The sequence below is a fragment of the Salmo trutta genome, chromosome 38, assembly GCF_901001165.1.
Source record: "Salmo trutta chromosome 38, fSalTru1.1, whole genome shotgun sequence".
Taxonomy (NCBI): domain Eukaryota; kingdom Metazoa; phylum Chordata; class Actinopteri; order Salmoniformes; family Salmonidae; genus Salmo; species Salmo trutta.
The window spans coordinates 14659398-14675261 of NC_042994.1; the positions used below are offsets into that span (position 1 = coordinate 14659398).

At 43.7% G+C, this 15864-nt stretch overlaps 1 protein-coding gene across 5 annotated transcripts in view; it reads right to left on the reverse strand.

Annotated features, from left to right (window-relative positions):
- The window catches only part of LOC115178308 (alpha-1,6-mannosylglycoprotein 6-beta-N-acetylglucosaminyltransferase B), a 159942-nt gene that overhangs the window by 17094 nt on the left and 126984 nt on the right, over nucleotides 1-15864 (reverse strand). For all 5 annotated transcript variants that reach the window (XM_029739428.1, XM_029739426.1, XM_029739425.1 and 2 more), the window contains 2 exons: nucleotides 6591-6724; nucleotides 3867-3997 (listed from right to left, as the gene is read on the reverse strand). In XM_029739428.1, the coding sequence (XP_029595288.1) occupies nucleotides 3867-3997; nucleotides 6591-6724 (265 nt within the window). The remainder of the gene's footprint in view (nucleotides 1-3866; nucleotides 3998-6590; nucleotides 6725-15864) is intronic.

Genomic DNA, 15864 nt, shown 5'->3' on the forward strand with positions numbered 1-15864 from the left:
CACGGTATGCTTCTCATCCATACTGAGTCTGTCTGTGAGTCTCCATGTGTCTATTGGACGGTTTGTCTAAAAATCTGTTTTTACTTTGTCATTGTGTGTAGATTGATGAGAAAAATCTATTTTAGAATAAGGCTGTAACGTAACAAAATGTGGAAAAAGTCAAGGTGTCTGAATACTTTCTGAATGCACTGTATATATATATATATACACTTCAATTGACTGATTTCCTTATATGAACTGTAACTCAGTGAAACCGTTGAAATTGTTGCATGTTGCGTTTATATTTTTGTTCAATATAACACACACACACACACACACACACACACACACACACACACACACACACATATATATATATATATAAATCTATATAGAAAAAATAAAGAAAAACCCTTGAATGAGTAGGTGTTCTTAAACACTACCGGTCAAAAGTTTAAGAACACCTACTCATTCAAGGGTTTTTCTTAATTTTTTCTATTTTGTAGAATAATAGTGAAAACATCAAAACTTTGAAATAACACATATTGAATAATGTTGTAACCAAAAAAGTGTTAAACAAATGAAAATATATTTTATATTTGAGATTCTTCAAAGTAGACACCATTTGCCTTGTGGACAGCTTTGCACACGCTTGGCATTCTTGGCAAGAATGAAATAGTCACCTGGAATGCATTTCAATTAACAGGTGTGCCTTGTTAAAAATGAATGGGAACTCACAGTGTGTCATTTCTTTCTTTCTTAATGCGTTTGAGCCAATCAGTTATGCTGTGACAAGGTATGGGTGGTATATAGAAGATAGCCCTATTTGGTAAAAGACCAAGTCCATATTATGGCAAGAACATCTCAAATAAGCAAAGAGAAACGACAGTCCATCATTACTTTAAGACATGAAGGTCAGTCAATGCGGAAAATGTGAACGTTTCTTCAAGTGCAGTTGCAAAAACCATCAAGCTCTATGATGAAACTGGCTCTCATGAGGACCGCCACAGGAAAGGAAGACCCAGAGTTACCTCTGCTGCAGAGGATAAGTTCAATAGAATTACCAGCCTCAGTAATTGCAGCCCAAATAAATGCTTCACAGAGTTCAAGTAACAGACACATCTCAACATCAACTGTTCAGAGGAGACTGCGTGAATCAGACCTTCATGGTTGTATTGCTGCAAAGAAAACACTACTAAAGGACACCAATAATAAGAAGAGACTTGCTTGGGCCAAGAAACACAAGCAATGGACATTAGACTGGCGGAAATCTGTCCTTTGGTCTGAGTCCAAATTTGAGATTTTTGGTTCCAACCATTGTGTCTTTGTGAGAAACAGAGTAGGTGAACAGATGATCTCTGGGGGAGGAGGTGTGATGGTTTGGAGGTGCTTTGCTGGTGACACTGTCTGTGATATATTTAGAATTCAAGGCACACTTAACCAGCATGGCTACCACAGCATTCTGCAGTGATACGCCATCCCATCTGGTTTGTGCTTAGTGGGACTATTATTTGTTTTTCAACTGGACAATGACCCAACACACCTCCAGGCTGTGTAAGGACTTTTGACCAAGACGGAGAGTGATGGAGTGCTGCATCAGATGACCTGGCCTCCACAATCACCCGACCCAATTGAGATGGTTTGGGATGAGTTGGAACGCAGAGTGAAGGAAAAGCAGCCGAAAAGTACTCAGCATATGTGGAAACTCCTTCAAGACTGTTGGAAAAGCATTCCAGGTGAAGCTGGTTGAGAGAATGCCAAGAGTGTGCAAAGCTGTCATCAAGACAAAGGGTGGCTACTTTGAAGAATCTAAAATCTATTTTAATTTGTTTAACACTTTTTTGGTTACTACATGATTCCATGTGGGTAATTTCATCGTTTTGATGTCTTCACTATTATTCTACAATGTAGAAAATAGTAAAAATAAAAAACGTATGACTGGTACTGTATATATATAAATATTATATTGAACAAAAATATAAACGCAACATGCAACAATTGCGTCGACTTTACTGAGTTACAGTTCATATAAGGAAATCAGTCAATTGAAATAAATTCATTAGTACCTAATCTATGGACTTCACATGACTGGGCAAGGGTGGCGCAGCCATGGGTGGGCGTGGGCACAAGGCCCACCCACTGGGGATCCAGGCCCAGCCAATCAGAGTGAATTTTTCCCCATTAAAGGGTTTGTTACAAACAGAAATATTTCCTGTTTCATCAGCTGTCTCAGACGATCCATCAGGTAAAGAAGCTGGATGTGGAGGTCCTGGGCTGGCGTGGTTACACATGGTCTGCGGTTGTGAGGCCGGTTGGACATACTGCCAAATTCTCTAAAATGACGTTGGATGCGGCTTATGGTAGAGAAATTAACATTCAATTCTCTGGAAACAGCTCTGGTGGAGATTCCTGCAGTCAGCATGCCAATTGCACACTCCCTCAAAACTTGAGACATCTGTGGCATTGTGTTGTGTGACAACACTACACATTTTAGAGTGGCCTTTTAACTGTCCCCAGCACAAGATGCAGCTGTGTAATGATCATGCTGTTTAAAAAGCTTCTTGAAATGCCACATCTGTCAGGTGGGTGGATTATCTTGGCAAAGGATAAATGCTCACTTACAGGGATGTAAACAAATTTGTGCACAGCATGTGAGAGAAATAAGCTTTTTGTGCATATGGAACATTTCTGGAAACTTTTATTTCAGCTCATAAAACATGGGACCAAAACTTTACATGTTGCTTTCACATTTTGTTCAGTATATATGCTGTATACTATATCACACATTAAAATGCAAAAACTCAGTCATGCAAAGCACAAATAAAATATCACAGATCACAGAAAAACATTTATATTCCTCCACAAATAAATCCCCAATCAATACCTTAAATTGCCCGAACGGCACCAGAATATCAAGATTAACCGTTTTCAGAATTTTGTTCCAGCAATACAGTGCATTAAAACTAAAAGCAGATTTAGCGAGCTCGGTGGAGACACTAGGAACCTCAAGAGTTAACCAATCCTGTGAACGGATTAGGCAACTCAGGTGTCTGTACTTCAACAGCAAAGTTAGATAAGACGAAAGTTTATAAAGTATAGCCTTGGAAAGAAAAAGGGAGTAATGTAGAGATCTAAGGGTCTTTAGCGAAGTCCAGCCAACCTTTTGATCCAGGATACAGGGACGAGTATCAAAACTGTCGCCTGTAACAAAACGAAGGGCACCATGGTAGATGGCATCCAAAGGTTTAAGAGTAGTAGCAGCTGCACTTTGATAAATAACATCACCATAATCAAGAACGGATAAAAGGTTGACTGAATAATCTGCATCCTATTGCTTAGAGAAAGGCACAATCTGTTTCTGTAGAAAAAGCCAACTTTAAATCTTAGCTTCTTAACCAGCTCATCCATATGTTTTTAAACGTCACATCCATATCAATCCAAATGCCTAAGTATTAATTCTAAGAGCACAGGGATATACGGGTGCAATTTAGAGTATGAGCTGGATGACATAAAGCAGCTCTAGATTAAAGATCAGATATGCTTTATTCATGAAGGGAATTTGAATGGCTCTACAAGAATCTAAAAAGATTTGACCCCCCCCCCCCGGCACTTTACCTGACTAAGTATAACTTTCTATGTCAGTGGGATAATTATCTCTCTGCACGCAGACCTGGATTGAAATAGTGTTGGAAATCTTTCAAGTACATTAAGTGTTTGCTTGAGCCGGCCTGGAGCGCTAGGTGGGCACTTTTGGGACTATCCCATTTCATCGGGCAAGCTAAATGAAGTACAGCTAAAGTATTTGAAATGATACATATTATTTGAACCCATGTCTCTCTGTGTGTGGATTGTGCGTGTGTGTGTGTGTGTGTGTGTGTTTTGCATACCTTCCACATGCTGGCCTCCTTGCCGTAAACCACGGCCATGTTGTTGACCTTGTTCCGCATGATGCTACTCTTCTCTGTGTCGTTCAGCTCCTCAGACACAAAGCCCATGAACGAGTTGTCTGGAGTGTGGGCTGAGGAGAGGAGGGTGAGAGAGAGAGAGGAGGGAAAGGGCAGAGTGAGGGGAAAGGAGAGTGACAGGGGAAAAGATTGAGACAGATACAGAAGAGATAGTAAACACACAGGTGTATACCTTCATCTAATTTGAATTTGAGCTTAACAATATCCTCAGTGAAATGCGAAGAGGTGCTACTGATATTGATATGGCCTGTGCCTCAGTCTGATTCTAATATGCTAATTCAAAAAGGTATTGTAAGTGTGGCTATTCTAAAAGCTGTCTGTATGCTAAAGTTCTGGCATTGTTGTTTTAAGTGGTGTGTTAAACCTAGGTGGATTCTGCAGGTATCCATAGCATTACAATGCTGAGCGGTTTGGTTTGTATTGTGGGTGCATTATAGCCAGGTGGATAGGTACAGATGTAGGACCTTAATTTGAGCCAGTTTGTTACAGCAGGAAAATAATCCTGCAACAGGAAAAGTTAATTATTATGTGGATTATAATTAATGGACATTTTTTTGTAGGGGTTGATACATTTTTCGTTAGGGCAAATCAAGTCTGACATTTTAAATGGAAATTACAAACTTTAGAAGCCTTTTAAAATCTTGAATACACCAGATGCTTGCGTTTCCATCTCTGCTGGAAAATTCTCAGCAACAAATCAGTGATCATCTGTACTGGTGGTGCAGAATATATAGTGATGCTAAGTGGTGCTGTGGAGGATGGAGTGGGTGAGGGTGGATAAAGTCAAGTGCTCAGTTAGCTCAATGACATGCTATGAAAAGCAGAGCCAGTCAGATAGTGAAGGCCAGGGCTCTATGATGGTGGAATCCTACTGTGTCCCACTGTGGCTTCCTAACTCTCACATCACTGTGGCCTCCCAACTCTCACATCACTGTGGCCTCCCAACTCTCACATCACTGTGGCCTCCCAACTCTCACATCAGTGTGGCCTCCCAACTCTCACATCACTGTGGCCTCCCAACTCTCACATCACTGTGGCCTCCCAACTCTCACATCACTGTGGCCTCCCAACTGTCACATCACTGTGGCCTCCCAACTCTCACATCACGGTGGCCTCCCAACTCTCACATCACGGTGGCCTCCCAACTCTCACATCACGGTGGCCTCCCAACTCTCACATCACGGTGGCCTCCCAACTCTCACATCACGGTGGCCTCCCTACTCTCACATCACGGTGGCCTCCCAACTCTCCCGTCACTGTGGCCTCCTAACGCTCCCGTCACTGTGGCCTCCTAACTCTCCAATCACTGTGGCCTCCTAACTCTCCCATCACTGTGGCCTCCTAACTCTCCCATCACTGTGGCCTCCTAACTCTCCCATCACTGTGGCCTCCTAATTCTCCCTCCTAACTCTCCCATCACTGTGGCCTAACTCTCCCATCACTGTGGCCTCCTAACTCTCCCATCACTGTGGCCTCCTAACTCTCCCATCACTGTGGCCTCCTAACTCTCCCATCACTGTGGCCTCCTAACTCTCCCATCACTGTGGCCTCCTAACTCTCCCATCACTGTGGCCTCCTAACTCTCCCATCACTGTGGCCTCCTAACTTTCCCATCACTGTGGCCTCCTAACTCCCCCATCACTGTGGCCTCCTAACTCCCCCATCACTGTGGCCTCCTAACTCCCCCATCACTGTGGCCTCCTAACTCTCCCATCACTGTGGCCTCCTAACTCCCCCATCACTGTGGCCTCCTAACTCCCCCATCACTGTGGCCTCCTAACTCCCCCATCACTGTGGCCTCCTAACTCCCCCATCACTGTGGCCTCCTAACTCCCCCATCACTGTGGCCTCCTAACTCTCCCATCACTGTGGCCTCCTAACTCCCCCATCACTGTGGCCTCCTAACTCTCCCATCACTGTGGCCTCCTAACTCTCCCATCACTATGGCCTCCTAACTCCCCCATCACTGTGGCCTCCTAACTCCCCCATCACTGTGGCCTCCTAACTCCCCCATCACTGTGGCCTCCTAACTCTCCCATCACTGTGGCCTCCTAACTCCCCCATCACTGTGGCCTCCTAACTCCCCCATCACTGTGGCCTCCTAACTCCCCCATCACTGTGGCCTCCTAACTCCCCCATCACTGTGGCCTCCTAACTCTCCCATCACTGTGGCCTCCTAACTCTCCCATCACTATGGCCTCCTAACTCTCCCATCACTATGGCCTCCTAACTCTCCCATCACTATGGCCTCCTAACTCTCCCTCCTTACTCTCCCATAAGTAGTATTGGACTTGACAATCAACAATAGTGAAGTAACCTTTTTAATATGCCATTTTCCAAAAAGCAAATAATAATTGACCCCCCAACAAGCACATGGCTATATTCAGGACCTAATTGTAGCCCTCTTCCCAAAACACCTAATATCTGCTGAAAGTTTCATGGGTCGTGCTTTGCCTCGGACCCTCGCACTCCTCCCCCTGAATCGCTATAGTATAATGACGAAGTTTGTGTCCAATAACGCGGTCGACTGAATCAACAATCTGAGACCAGGAAATCTTACAGATTGGGCCTTTAATCATAGTCTCTGCAACCATCCATTGTGTTGTAATACTAATGAGTGATAATCCATATTGATGTATTACTTACGGAACATGGTCATGTATTGTCTGGAGTTGAGGTTCCAGTAGCCCCAGTTGGTCCTGTAGCCGTGCAGGGTGGCATAGTCCTCATGGTTGTAGGCCGGCTCTGTCCCGAAGGTGTCAATCACACGGATGTGGCATCTGAAATAAGGAGCACATTTTAACACGACACCACAGAGCAATTTACACATCTGACATTTCCTGTCGAAAGTGGGAACTGGTATAAAATGTGAGATTAATTTAAACATCATGTGTATTTCTGAACATTCTGAAAACTGATAGAACTTGTCAGAACAGACAAAGCTCGAATTCTGAATGCTTGTTTTTGACATGAATGTTTTGTATGAATGTAAATAACTAAATAAATGACATGTCACAATTGATTTTTAGACAGCATTAATCATTTCAATAATGGCCACAATGCATCACCACCGCTCTTTTCCCCCCGAAAGCCTTTGTGTTTTCTCAAAGGCCGTAACCACAAGTGGAGAGAGGTATAGAAGACAAGAAGTGTTGGTTAATCGGTCTTTCAAAAAAATGTGTGTGTATGTGTGTGTGTGTGTATGTGTGTGTGTGTGTGTGTGTGTGTGTATTTGTCTGCTCGATATGCAGGGTGTGTGTCTGTTTGACAAGCCTTGTGTATGTGTCTGTCAAGAGAGAACACAGAACAGCAACGAAGGTTAAATACCCTCAATGCCAGTCTTCAAGACACACATTGCTGAACATACCCTCAACACTACGGAGACAAAAGCTCACAATGGAACTGTTGTTAAGTAGAAGTTAATAGATATAGCTGTGCCTCTGTTGATGGGTGAGGGGCATCAATCATTTCTGTTGTTCCAAAAGCCACCAAGTGTTGTTTGGGAGCTGAGATGGAAAACCAAGTAATATAAGCAGAATTAAAGGCCATTTTACCCTCTAAGAAATGTAAGGGCACGTAATTGAACTAGAAGCAGCATGGTAAAGTAATGGCTATGGGGAATACTGAGAAATTGGGAAATAACTATCTCTTGGAATCAAGGAAAAATGGTGACATGGTAACTCACTGATTCCCTACACACGCTCTAAAGCCCTAACAGTTCTGCCCTGGGCTTTGCCAGTCTAGTGAGTGTTAAATCCTGCCACTGTCTGAGCTCAGGGACCATTAGTAGAAGAGCTGAAGGCCAGTGAGCGCCCAGGGCATTTCCATGTAAAAGGACCCCCGAACACCAACATGTGAAGTACGTACAAACATATCAAATTGGGTGTCAAATGAAAGCTAAGAGTCTATGTTTTTGGGAAATGAAGGCATAGATACATTTTTCATCTTAAAAACTTGGCATAAGTAAAGGTTTTTATTCATGGAGAAAAATATGTAAAAGTACTCTTAGAAAATATACCAGAAAAAGTCTTAAAAGGTATCAGAAATACAGTACCAGTCAAAAGTTTGCACACACTGTCACGGTTGTCGTAGGAAGGAGCGGACAAAAGTGCAGCATGTGTGTCGTTCCACATTTTATTTATACTGTGAAACTATGCAATACATAAATAAACTAAATGACAAAAAACAACAAACCGTGACACATACACTACTCAAAATTATAATCTCCCACAAACCCCGGTGGGACAAACACCAACTTAAATATGACCAACCTCCAATTAGAGACAACGATGACCAGCTGCCTCTAATTGGAGATCATCCCAAACAAAGCCCAACATAGAAATACAAAACTAGAACAACCCAACATAGAAAATGTAACCTAGAAAAAAAACTGTCACGCCCTGACCTACTCTACCATAGAAAATAACAGCTTTCTATGGTCAGGACGTGACACACACCTACTCATTCAAGGGTTTTTCTTTATTTTTACTATTTTCTTCATTGTAGAATAATAGTGAAGACATCAAAACTATGAAATAACACACATGGAATCATGTAGTGACCAAAAAAGTGTTAAACAAATGGAAATATATTCTATATTTGAGATTCTTCAAAGTAGCCACCCTTTGCCTTGATGACAGCTTTGCACACTCTTGGCATTCTCTCAACCAGCTTCATGAGGTGGTCACCTGGAATGCATTTCAATTAACAGGTGTGCCTTGTTAAAAGTTAATGTGTGGAATTTCTTTCCTTCTTAATGTGTTTTAGCCAATCAGTTGTGCTGTGACAAGGTAGGTGTGGTATACAGAAGATAGCCCTATTTAGTAAAAGACCAAGTCCATATTATGGCAAGAACAGCTCAAATAAGCCAAGAGAAACGACAGTTCATAATTTCTTTAAGAAATGGAGGTCAGTCAGTCAATGTAGAAAATGTCAACAACTTTTAAAGTTTCTTCAATTGCAGTCGCAAAAACCATCAAGCACTATGATGAAACTGGCTCTCATGAGGACCGCCACAGGAAAGGAAGACCCAGAGTTACCTCTGCTGCAGAGGATAAGTTCATTAGAGTTACCAGCCTCAGAAATTGCAGCCCAAATAAATGCTTCACAGAGTTCAAGTAATAGACACATCTCAACATCAACTGTTCAGAGGAGACAGGGTGAATCAGTCCTTCATGGTCAAATTGCTGCAAAGGAACCACTGCTTATGGTCACCAATAATAAGAAGAGACTTGCTTGGGCCAAGAAACATGAGCAATGGACATTAGACCTGGTGGAAATCTGTCCTTTGGTCTGATGAGTTCAATTTGAGATTTTTGGTTCCAACCATCGTGTCTTTGTGAGAAACAGAGTAGGTGAACGGATGATCTCTGCATGTGTGGTTCCCACCGTGAAGCATGGAGGAGGAGGTGTGATGGTGTGGGGGTGCTTTTCTGGTGACACTGTCGGTGAGCTATTTAGAATTCAAGGCACACTTATCCAGTATGGCTACCACAACATTCTGCAGAGATACACCATCCCATCTCCTTTGCCCTTAGTGGGACTATCATTTCTTTTTCAACAGGACAATGACCCAACACACCTCCTGGCTGTTTAAGGGCTATCGGACCAAGGAGAGTGATGGAGTGTTGCATCAGATGACCTGACAATCACCCGACCTCAAACAAATTGATATGGTTTGAGATGAATTGGACGCAGAGAGTGAAGAAAAAGCAGCCAACAAGTGCTCAGCATATGTGGGAACTCCTTCAAGACTGTAGGAAATAAAGAAAAACCCTTGAATGACTGGGTGTGTCCAAACTTTTCACTGGTACTATACATCAAAATACAATCATGTTGACGTAAATACCCCTGGCAACTGATATCAAAACGTATATTTCGTTTTGGAGATGTTGTTTACCTTTTGCACGTTTAAGAAACATTGCCTTGTAATACCGTTACCAACAACCCACATATCTGTATGATAATTTTCTAATTTCTCTCCTTCATGTGGAGCGAGGATAATGCGAGTTCAGAGAAGTAACACGTAATGGTAGACATACCAATTAGTTATAGTAATTTTAATGCTAGAAATGTTGTTTATAAATGATTAAGTGATTCAACTCAATTTGTTTACCAAAATGACCAAAAAATCTATAATGGAATTTCTGCAACCTAATTGGCTACAATGCGAAATCATAACAGTCACAAACCACAGTTGGGTCACCTGCTACTGTTCTCCCTTCCACTGGCATACTGTTATGTTCAGCTGTTAACTTTCTTTGTCTTCCTGTTGTCTAGTGGTCAAACCAACAGTCTTAAAACAGTCTGAGTCTGGACAACCCCTGCCTCTCTCTCTCCCGCTATCTACCTCTATCTCTCACTCTCCAGTTATTGTCCCCTCTCCCAGCTGTTAGTGACACCTACCCATGAGCCCCCTCTCTCTCCATTTACCTTAACCAGCATCCTCACTGCTGAGCACCAACCTACACCGGACGTTCATGGATGTTGAAAAGTAGATGAAGTTTGGTCAGTCTGCCTTGGCTTTAGATGTTAATGTCAAAGCACGGACCGGACTGGACCAAATCTGAACCTATCATAGGCGTATGTTTCACAAGATTGGCTAGCACAGTACAGTACAGTGCAGGACAGTAGACTACAGTACAGTGAGTAGAGCACAGCAGAGTACTGTTCAATACAATAGTACAGTACAATATAGAACACTAAAGAAAAGTTGAGTATAGTACAGTATACAATATACTCTACTGAACTATACTCTACTGTACTGTATTCTACTGCACTGTACTGAACTCTACCCTACTCTGCTTTGCTGTACTGAACTCTACTGTAATGTACTCTACTGTACTGTATTGTGCTCTACTGTACTGTACTCTACTGTACTGTATTATACTCTAACGTACTGTATTGTACTGTACTGTACTGTAATCTACTGTACTCTACTATGTTCTGCTGTGCTGTGATGTCCAAACAGAGAATGACATTCATAACTATAATTATGCATTTCTGTGTAGTACAGATCAGGGACCCATGATGTAATTCCTTTACCGTAATTCTGTTACCGGGTGTAAATCCACTTTACTTACTTACAACAATAACAAAAATAGATTTTTTTTTCAAACTCAAGGTACCATGACATAGCTAACACCCCATTTTTTCTGCTGACACCTTTGAATCTTAATTCAGAGCAGATATTTCATTTTTTGGAATATGTGGGCACATAAAAACCTGAGAGAGATTTTACCGTAATTACGTTACGGTTTGATCTGCACAGTTCTTCCACTCAATTCGTTTTTGTTTCATTTTCTGTGGAAATTGTTCAAAGTAATCCTTCTGCATAGTTTTATAGTTTGTTGAACTTTGAAATCAATGGTTTTTGTTTGGCATACATTTTAAAGTCAAAGCGTAGTTCTGTTACAGTGGAATACCAAGCAGAGTGCGCGTGTGGATAGATAGACCCATGGTTTCTCCTAGTTTGAGACAGGGCTGACATTTTCTGCTAGAATCAGTTTCAGTTTTTCAAGTAAACACGTAAGCACTTGAAGCAGAGCTGTAGTCTATCGATAACATATTTTCCAGAAAAAATACAAGTTAGAATCTAATATTCCCATGTATACCTCATAACACGTCTGTATTGCTGACCGGTGGTCACCAAGGCCCCATTGACAGAGTGTGTGCAGTGTTTCCCTTGGATTTTTTTTCTTTCATTGGTGGCCACGATTTAGCAGCGGCGTGTGTGTGTGTGTGTGTGTGTGTGTGTGTGTGCGTGCGTAGATGTGTGTAACTTCCCCTTCTAACACTGTGTTCCAGATTCACTGGCTCAATTTCAAAGTAAATAATATTCACTGCATTAAATACAACAGCCTGCACCATGGGCACCGTTTAACACCGCAGTGACTCACACCATGTAATCACTGGGCGTTGTTTTGCAACGTTGTTCTGACGTTATTAATGTGTTGTTATTGTGTCAACACGACAGCAAAGATTGCTAGGCCTATATTCGGAGATGCGGTGTCCAGTGTGGGTTTACTGTGTGTGTATTCAAGGCATTGTTGTCATGCTAATTGGCTATTTTCAAGCATGTGAACATGATTGATGCACATTTCACCGTAGGCATAATATCTTTACCATACTGCACAAGGTGATGCAGGTATTTCTGTGACACTGCAGTACGTTTTTCACCGAAAGACTCTGCGAAGGAGCACAGGGCATTAGATCGACAGCGATATATCTCGAAGGGAGCGTCTGAAGACGACATCTCATCTGCACGGGAGCGTCTAAAAAAGTGCCATGCTTCTTTGAGCAGAGAGATAGGGAGGGATAGGGAGCTGTAAGTCAAGGGGGCCGCTTTCAGAGCGGTGGCATGAAACATTGATGAGAGATTTAACTTTCAGTTCTGCCTCGCTCCCTCCCTCCCTTTCTCTATCCCTCCCTATCTCTCTCTCTCTCTCTCTCTCTCTCTCTCTCTCATCCCTCCCTCCCTTTCTCTATCCCTCCCTATTTCTCTCTCTCTCTCATCCCTCCCTCCCTTTCTCTATCCCTCCCTCTCTCTCTCTCTCTCTCTCTCTCTCATCCCTCCCTCCCTATCTCTCTCTCTCTCATCCCTCCCTCCCTCTATCCCTCCCTTCCTCTATCCCTCCCTATCTCTCTCTCTCATCCCTCCCTCCCTCGCTCCCTCCCTCCCTTCCTCTATCTCTCCCTATCTCTCTCTCTCATCCCTCCCTCGCTCCCTCCCTCCCTCCCTCCCTTCCTCTATCCCTCCCTCTCTTTCTCTATCCCTCCCTATCTCTCTCTCTCATCCCTCCCTATCTCTCTCTCATCCCTCCCTCCCTTCCTCTATCCCTCCCTATCTCTCTCATCCCTCCCTCCCTCTATCCCTCCCTATCTCTCTCTCTCTCTCATCCCTCCCTCCCTTCCTCTATCCCTCCCTCTCTCTCTCTCTCTCTCTCTCTCTCTCTCTCTCTCATCCCTCCCTTCCTCTATCCCTCCCTCTCTCTCTCTCTCTCTCTCTCTCTCTCATCCCTCCCTTCCTCTATCCCTCCCTATCTCTCTCTCTCTCTCTCATCCCTCCCTCTATCCCTCCCTATCTCTCTCTCTCTCTCTCTCATCCCTCCCTCCCTTCCTCTATCCCTCCCTATCTCTCTCTCTCTCTCATCCCTCCCTCCCTCCCTCGCTCCCTTCCTCTATCCCTCCCTATCTATCTCTCTCTCTCATCCCTCCCTCCCTTGCTCCCTCCCTCCCTTCCTCTATCCCTCCCTATCTCTCTCTCTCTCTCTCATCCCTCCCTCCCTCCCTCCCTCGCTCCCTCCCTCTCTTTCTCTTTCTCTATCCCTCCCTATCTCTCTCTCTCTCTCATCCCTCCCTCCCTTCCTCTATCCCTCCCTATCTCTCTCTCCATCCCTCCCTCCCTGCCTCCATCACTCCCTCCCTTTCTCTATCCCTCCCTATCTCTCTCTCTCTCATCCCTCCCTCTCTCTCATCCCTCCCTCCCTCTCTCTCATCCCTCCCTCCCTCCCTCCCTCCCTCTCTCCATCCCTCCCTCCCTCCCTCCCTCCCTCATCGTCTCAAAAAAGAATTTTCTGCCAACAGACAAGATTACCCTGGAGGTGTGAAGGGATGGTGGGAAGGAGGGATGAAGGGATGAAAAGAAGGAGGGAAATGGCTTTGGAGTTACTGAGTGGAATATCTGGTAGCATATCTAGCAGAGGATCAGAATGGGGACTAATCTTGGTTAAATTGTTGCTTGTAGCGGGAACGGTCCTTAGGGGACGACAGGGTGGGAGGCTGTCACCCCCCACTGTTTCCGTTTAGGTTTAAACCACTGAAATACTGTAGATAAATATGTGTCCTACATCACAAACCACTGATATAGATAAATATGTATTCTACATCACAAACCACTGATATAGATAAATATGTGTTCTACATCACAAACCACTGATATAGATAAATACTAAGTTTCTTATACACTGAGTATACAAAACATTAGGAACACCTGATCTTTCCATGACATACAGTAGACTGGCCAGGTACATCCAGGTGAAAGCTATGATCGCTTACTGTTCTCACTTGTTAAATCCACTTCAATCAGAATAGATAAAGGGGAGGAGACGGGTTAAAGAGGCATTTTTAAGCCTTGAGACAATTGAGGCATGGATTGTGTATGTGTGCCATTCAGAAAGTGAACAGGCAAGACACACGATTGAAATGCCTTTGAACGGGGTATACAGTAGTAGTAGGTGCCAGGTGCACCCGTTTCAGTGTGTCAAGAACTGCAACGCTTGTATCAAGAATGGTCCACCACCCAAAGGACATCCAGCCAACTTGACACAAATGTGAGAAGCATTGGAGTCAACATGGGCCAGCATCCCTGCGGAATACTTTAAACGCCTTGTAGAGTCTATGCCCCGATGAATTGAGGCTGTTCTGAGGGCAAAAGGGGGTGCAACTCAATATTATGAAAGGTGTTCCTAATGTTTTGTCCACTCTGTGTACGTTATGCTATGGGAAAAAGTTAACTGTGGCTTGTAAATACTGTGATCAGTGCTCCCAGTAGCCATTCATGAGGTGAGTACGTTTGTGAGGTGAGGAATGGCCTGGGTTGCTGAGTGAGTGTATCTGCTTACGTAACATTTTCTCTGTGTGTGCGCGCACGTGTACTGTATGTATGCCCCCGCAGTCCTCTTCCAGCTCTGCTCTATCAGAGCAGTAAAATCACCGCGCGTATGTAAAGAACGTCACCTCCCCTTTAGCAGCTTGCTTAGCGAGTACCACTTCCTCCCGATTCGATCCATAACCGGCGCGAACTCAGGACCTCTGCCTTGCTAGCACACGTGGCCACCCTCCTGAAGGGTCTTACCAGATGGCGCCACGCGAAAAGCTAGCTGGCCCAAGTGGGGAGACTTCAGGCTGAGGAGTAAGTTTCACACATCCCCTTGTGCTACACGTACATAGGGATCAATAGTGTATCCCCCATTATCAGTTGGGAGGTGTGATTTAAAGCCGCACAATATCAGCTTTCAGCATCTTTACCAGACCTCTGCCCTCTTCTTATCATTGACCCCCCATCCTCTTCTTCCTCCCCTGAACGCACACACACACACGCACGCACGCACACACACACACACACACACACACACGCACGCACGCACGCACACACACACACGCACACACACCTCCCCCTCCCTCTCCCAGGAAACTAGCGTATTGGCTGGCTAGGCATTATTAATGCATCTGGACGTTGGGAGCAACATCAAACTAAAGTAATTAAACAGAGACTGAAGGGCCCAGGAGCTCTGCACTTGATTAATGATATGCCTTTCAGTTGATAGGGCCGATAAAAGGCTCGTATCTCATTCTTGTCCACAAATCCTCTAAGGATTGTGGGTAAAGCACTACATCTGGGGTTAAAGTAGAGGGGAGAATCCAGTGTCTAAAGGCTACTTCATCCTTTAAAGCTCCAATAAGGTGTGGACTAGACTAATAAGTCATTCATGTTTGTAGTATAAAAGCTTTGTAATATGATGTACCGTGCGGAAGAAAGCGCTGGAGTTTGTTCTTCTTGCAAATAAATACTGAGCTTTATACATGTAATGTATCGTATAATGAGTGGGTCGTACATTTCATAGTGACGCCAATTCCCTGTGTGTTGCAGAGAGATTTATTATCTGAGCTCGCTCATTAAATAATAATACCGAAGGTTGTTTACCATAGCTACATCTGAATATGTTTAGGGCTTACTTTTCAAAAAGTTCTGATATTCATTACGTTTCGAAACCTCAAATCACGCTGTACTCGAAAAAGTAGTTGATTTATACACCGCAAACCCTTGATTGATCGGGAGAGAGTGACATGTGCTGCTTTGACCTAGGCCAGGCAGAAATCGACACGACTAACTGTCGGGGAGATCTGCTGACCTCAACAA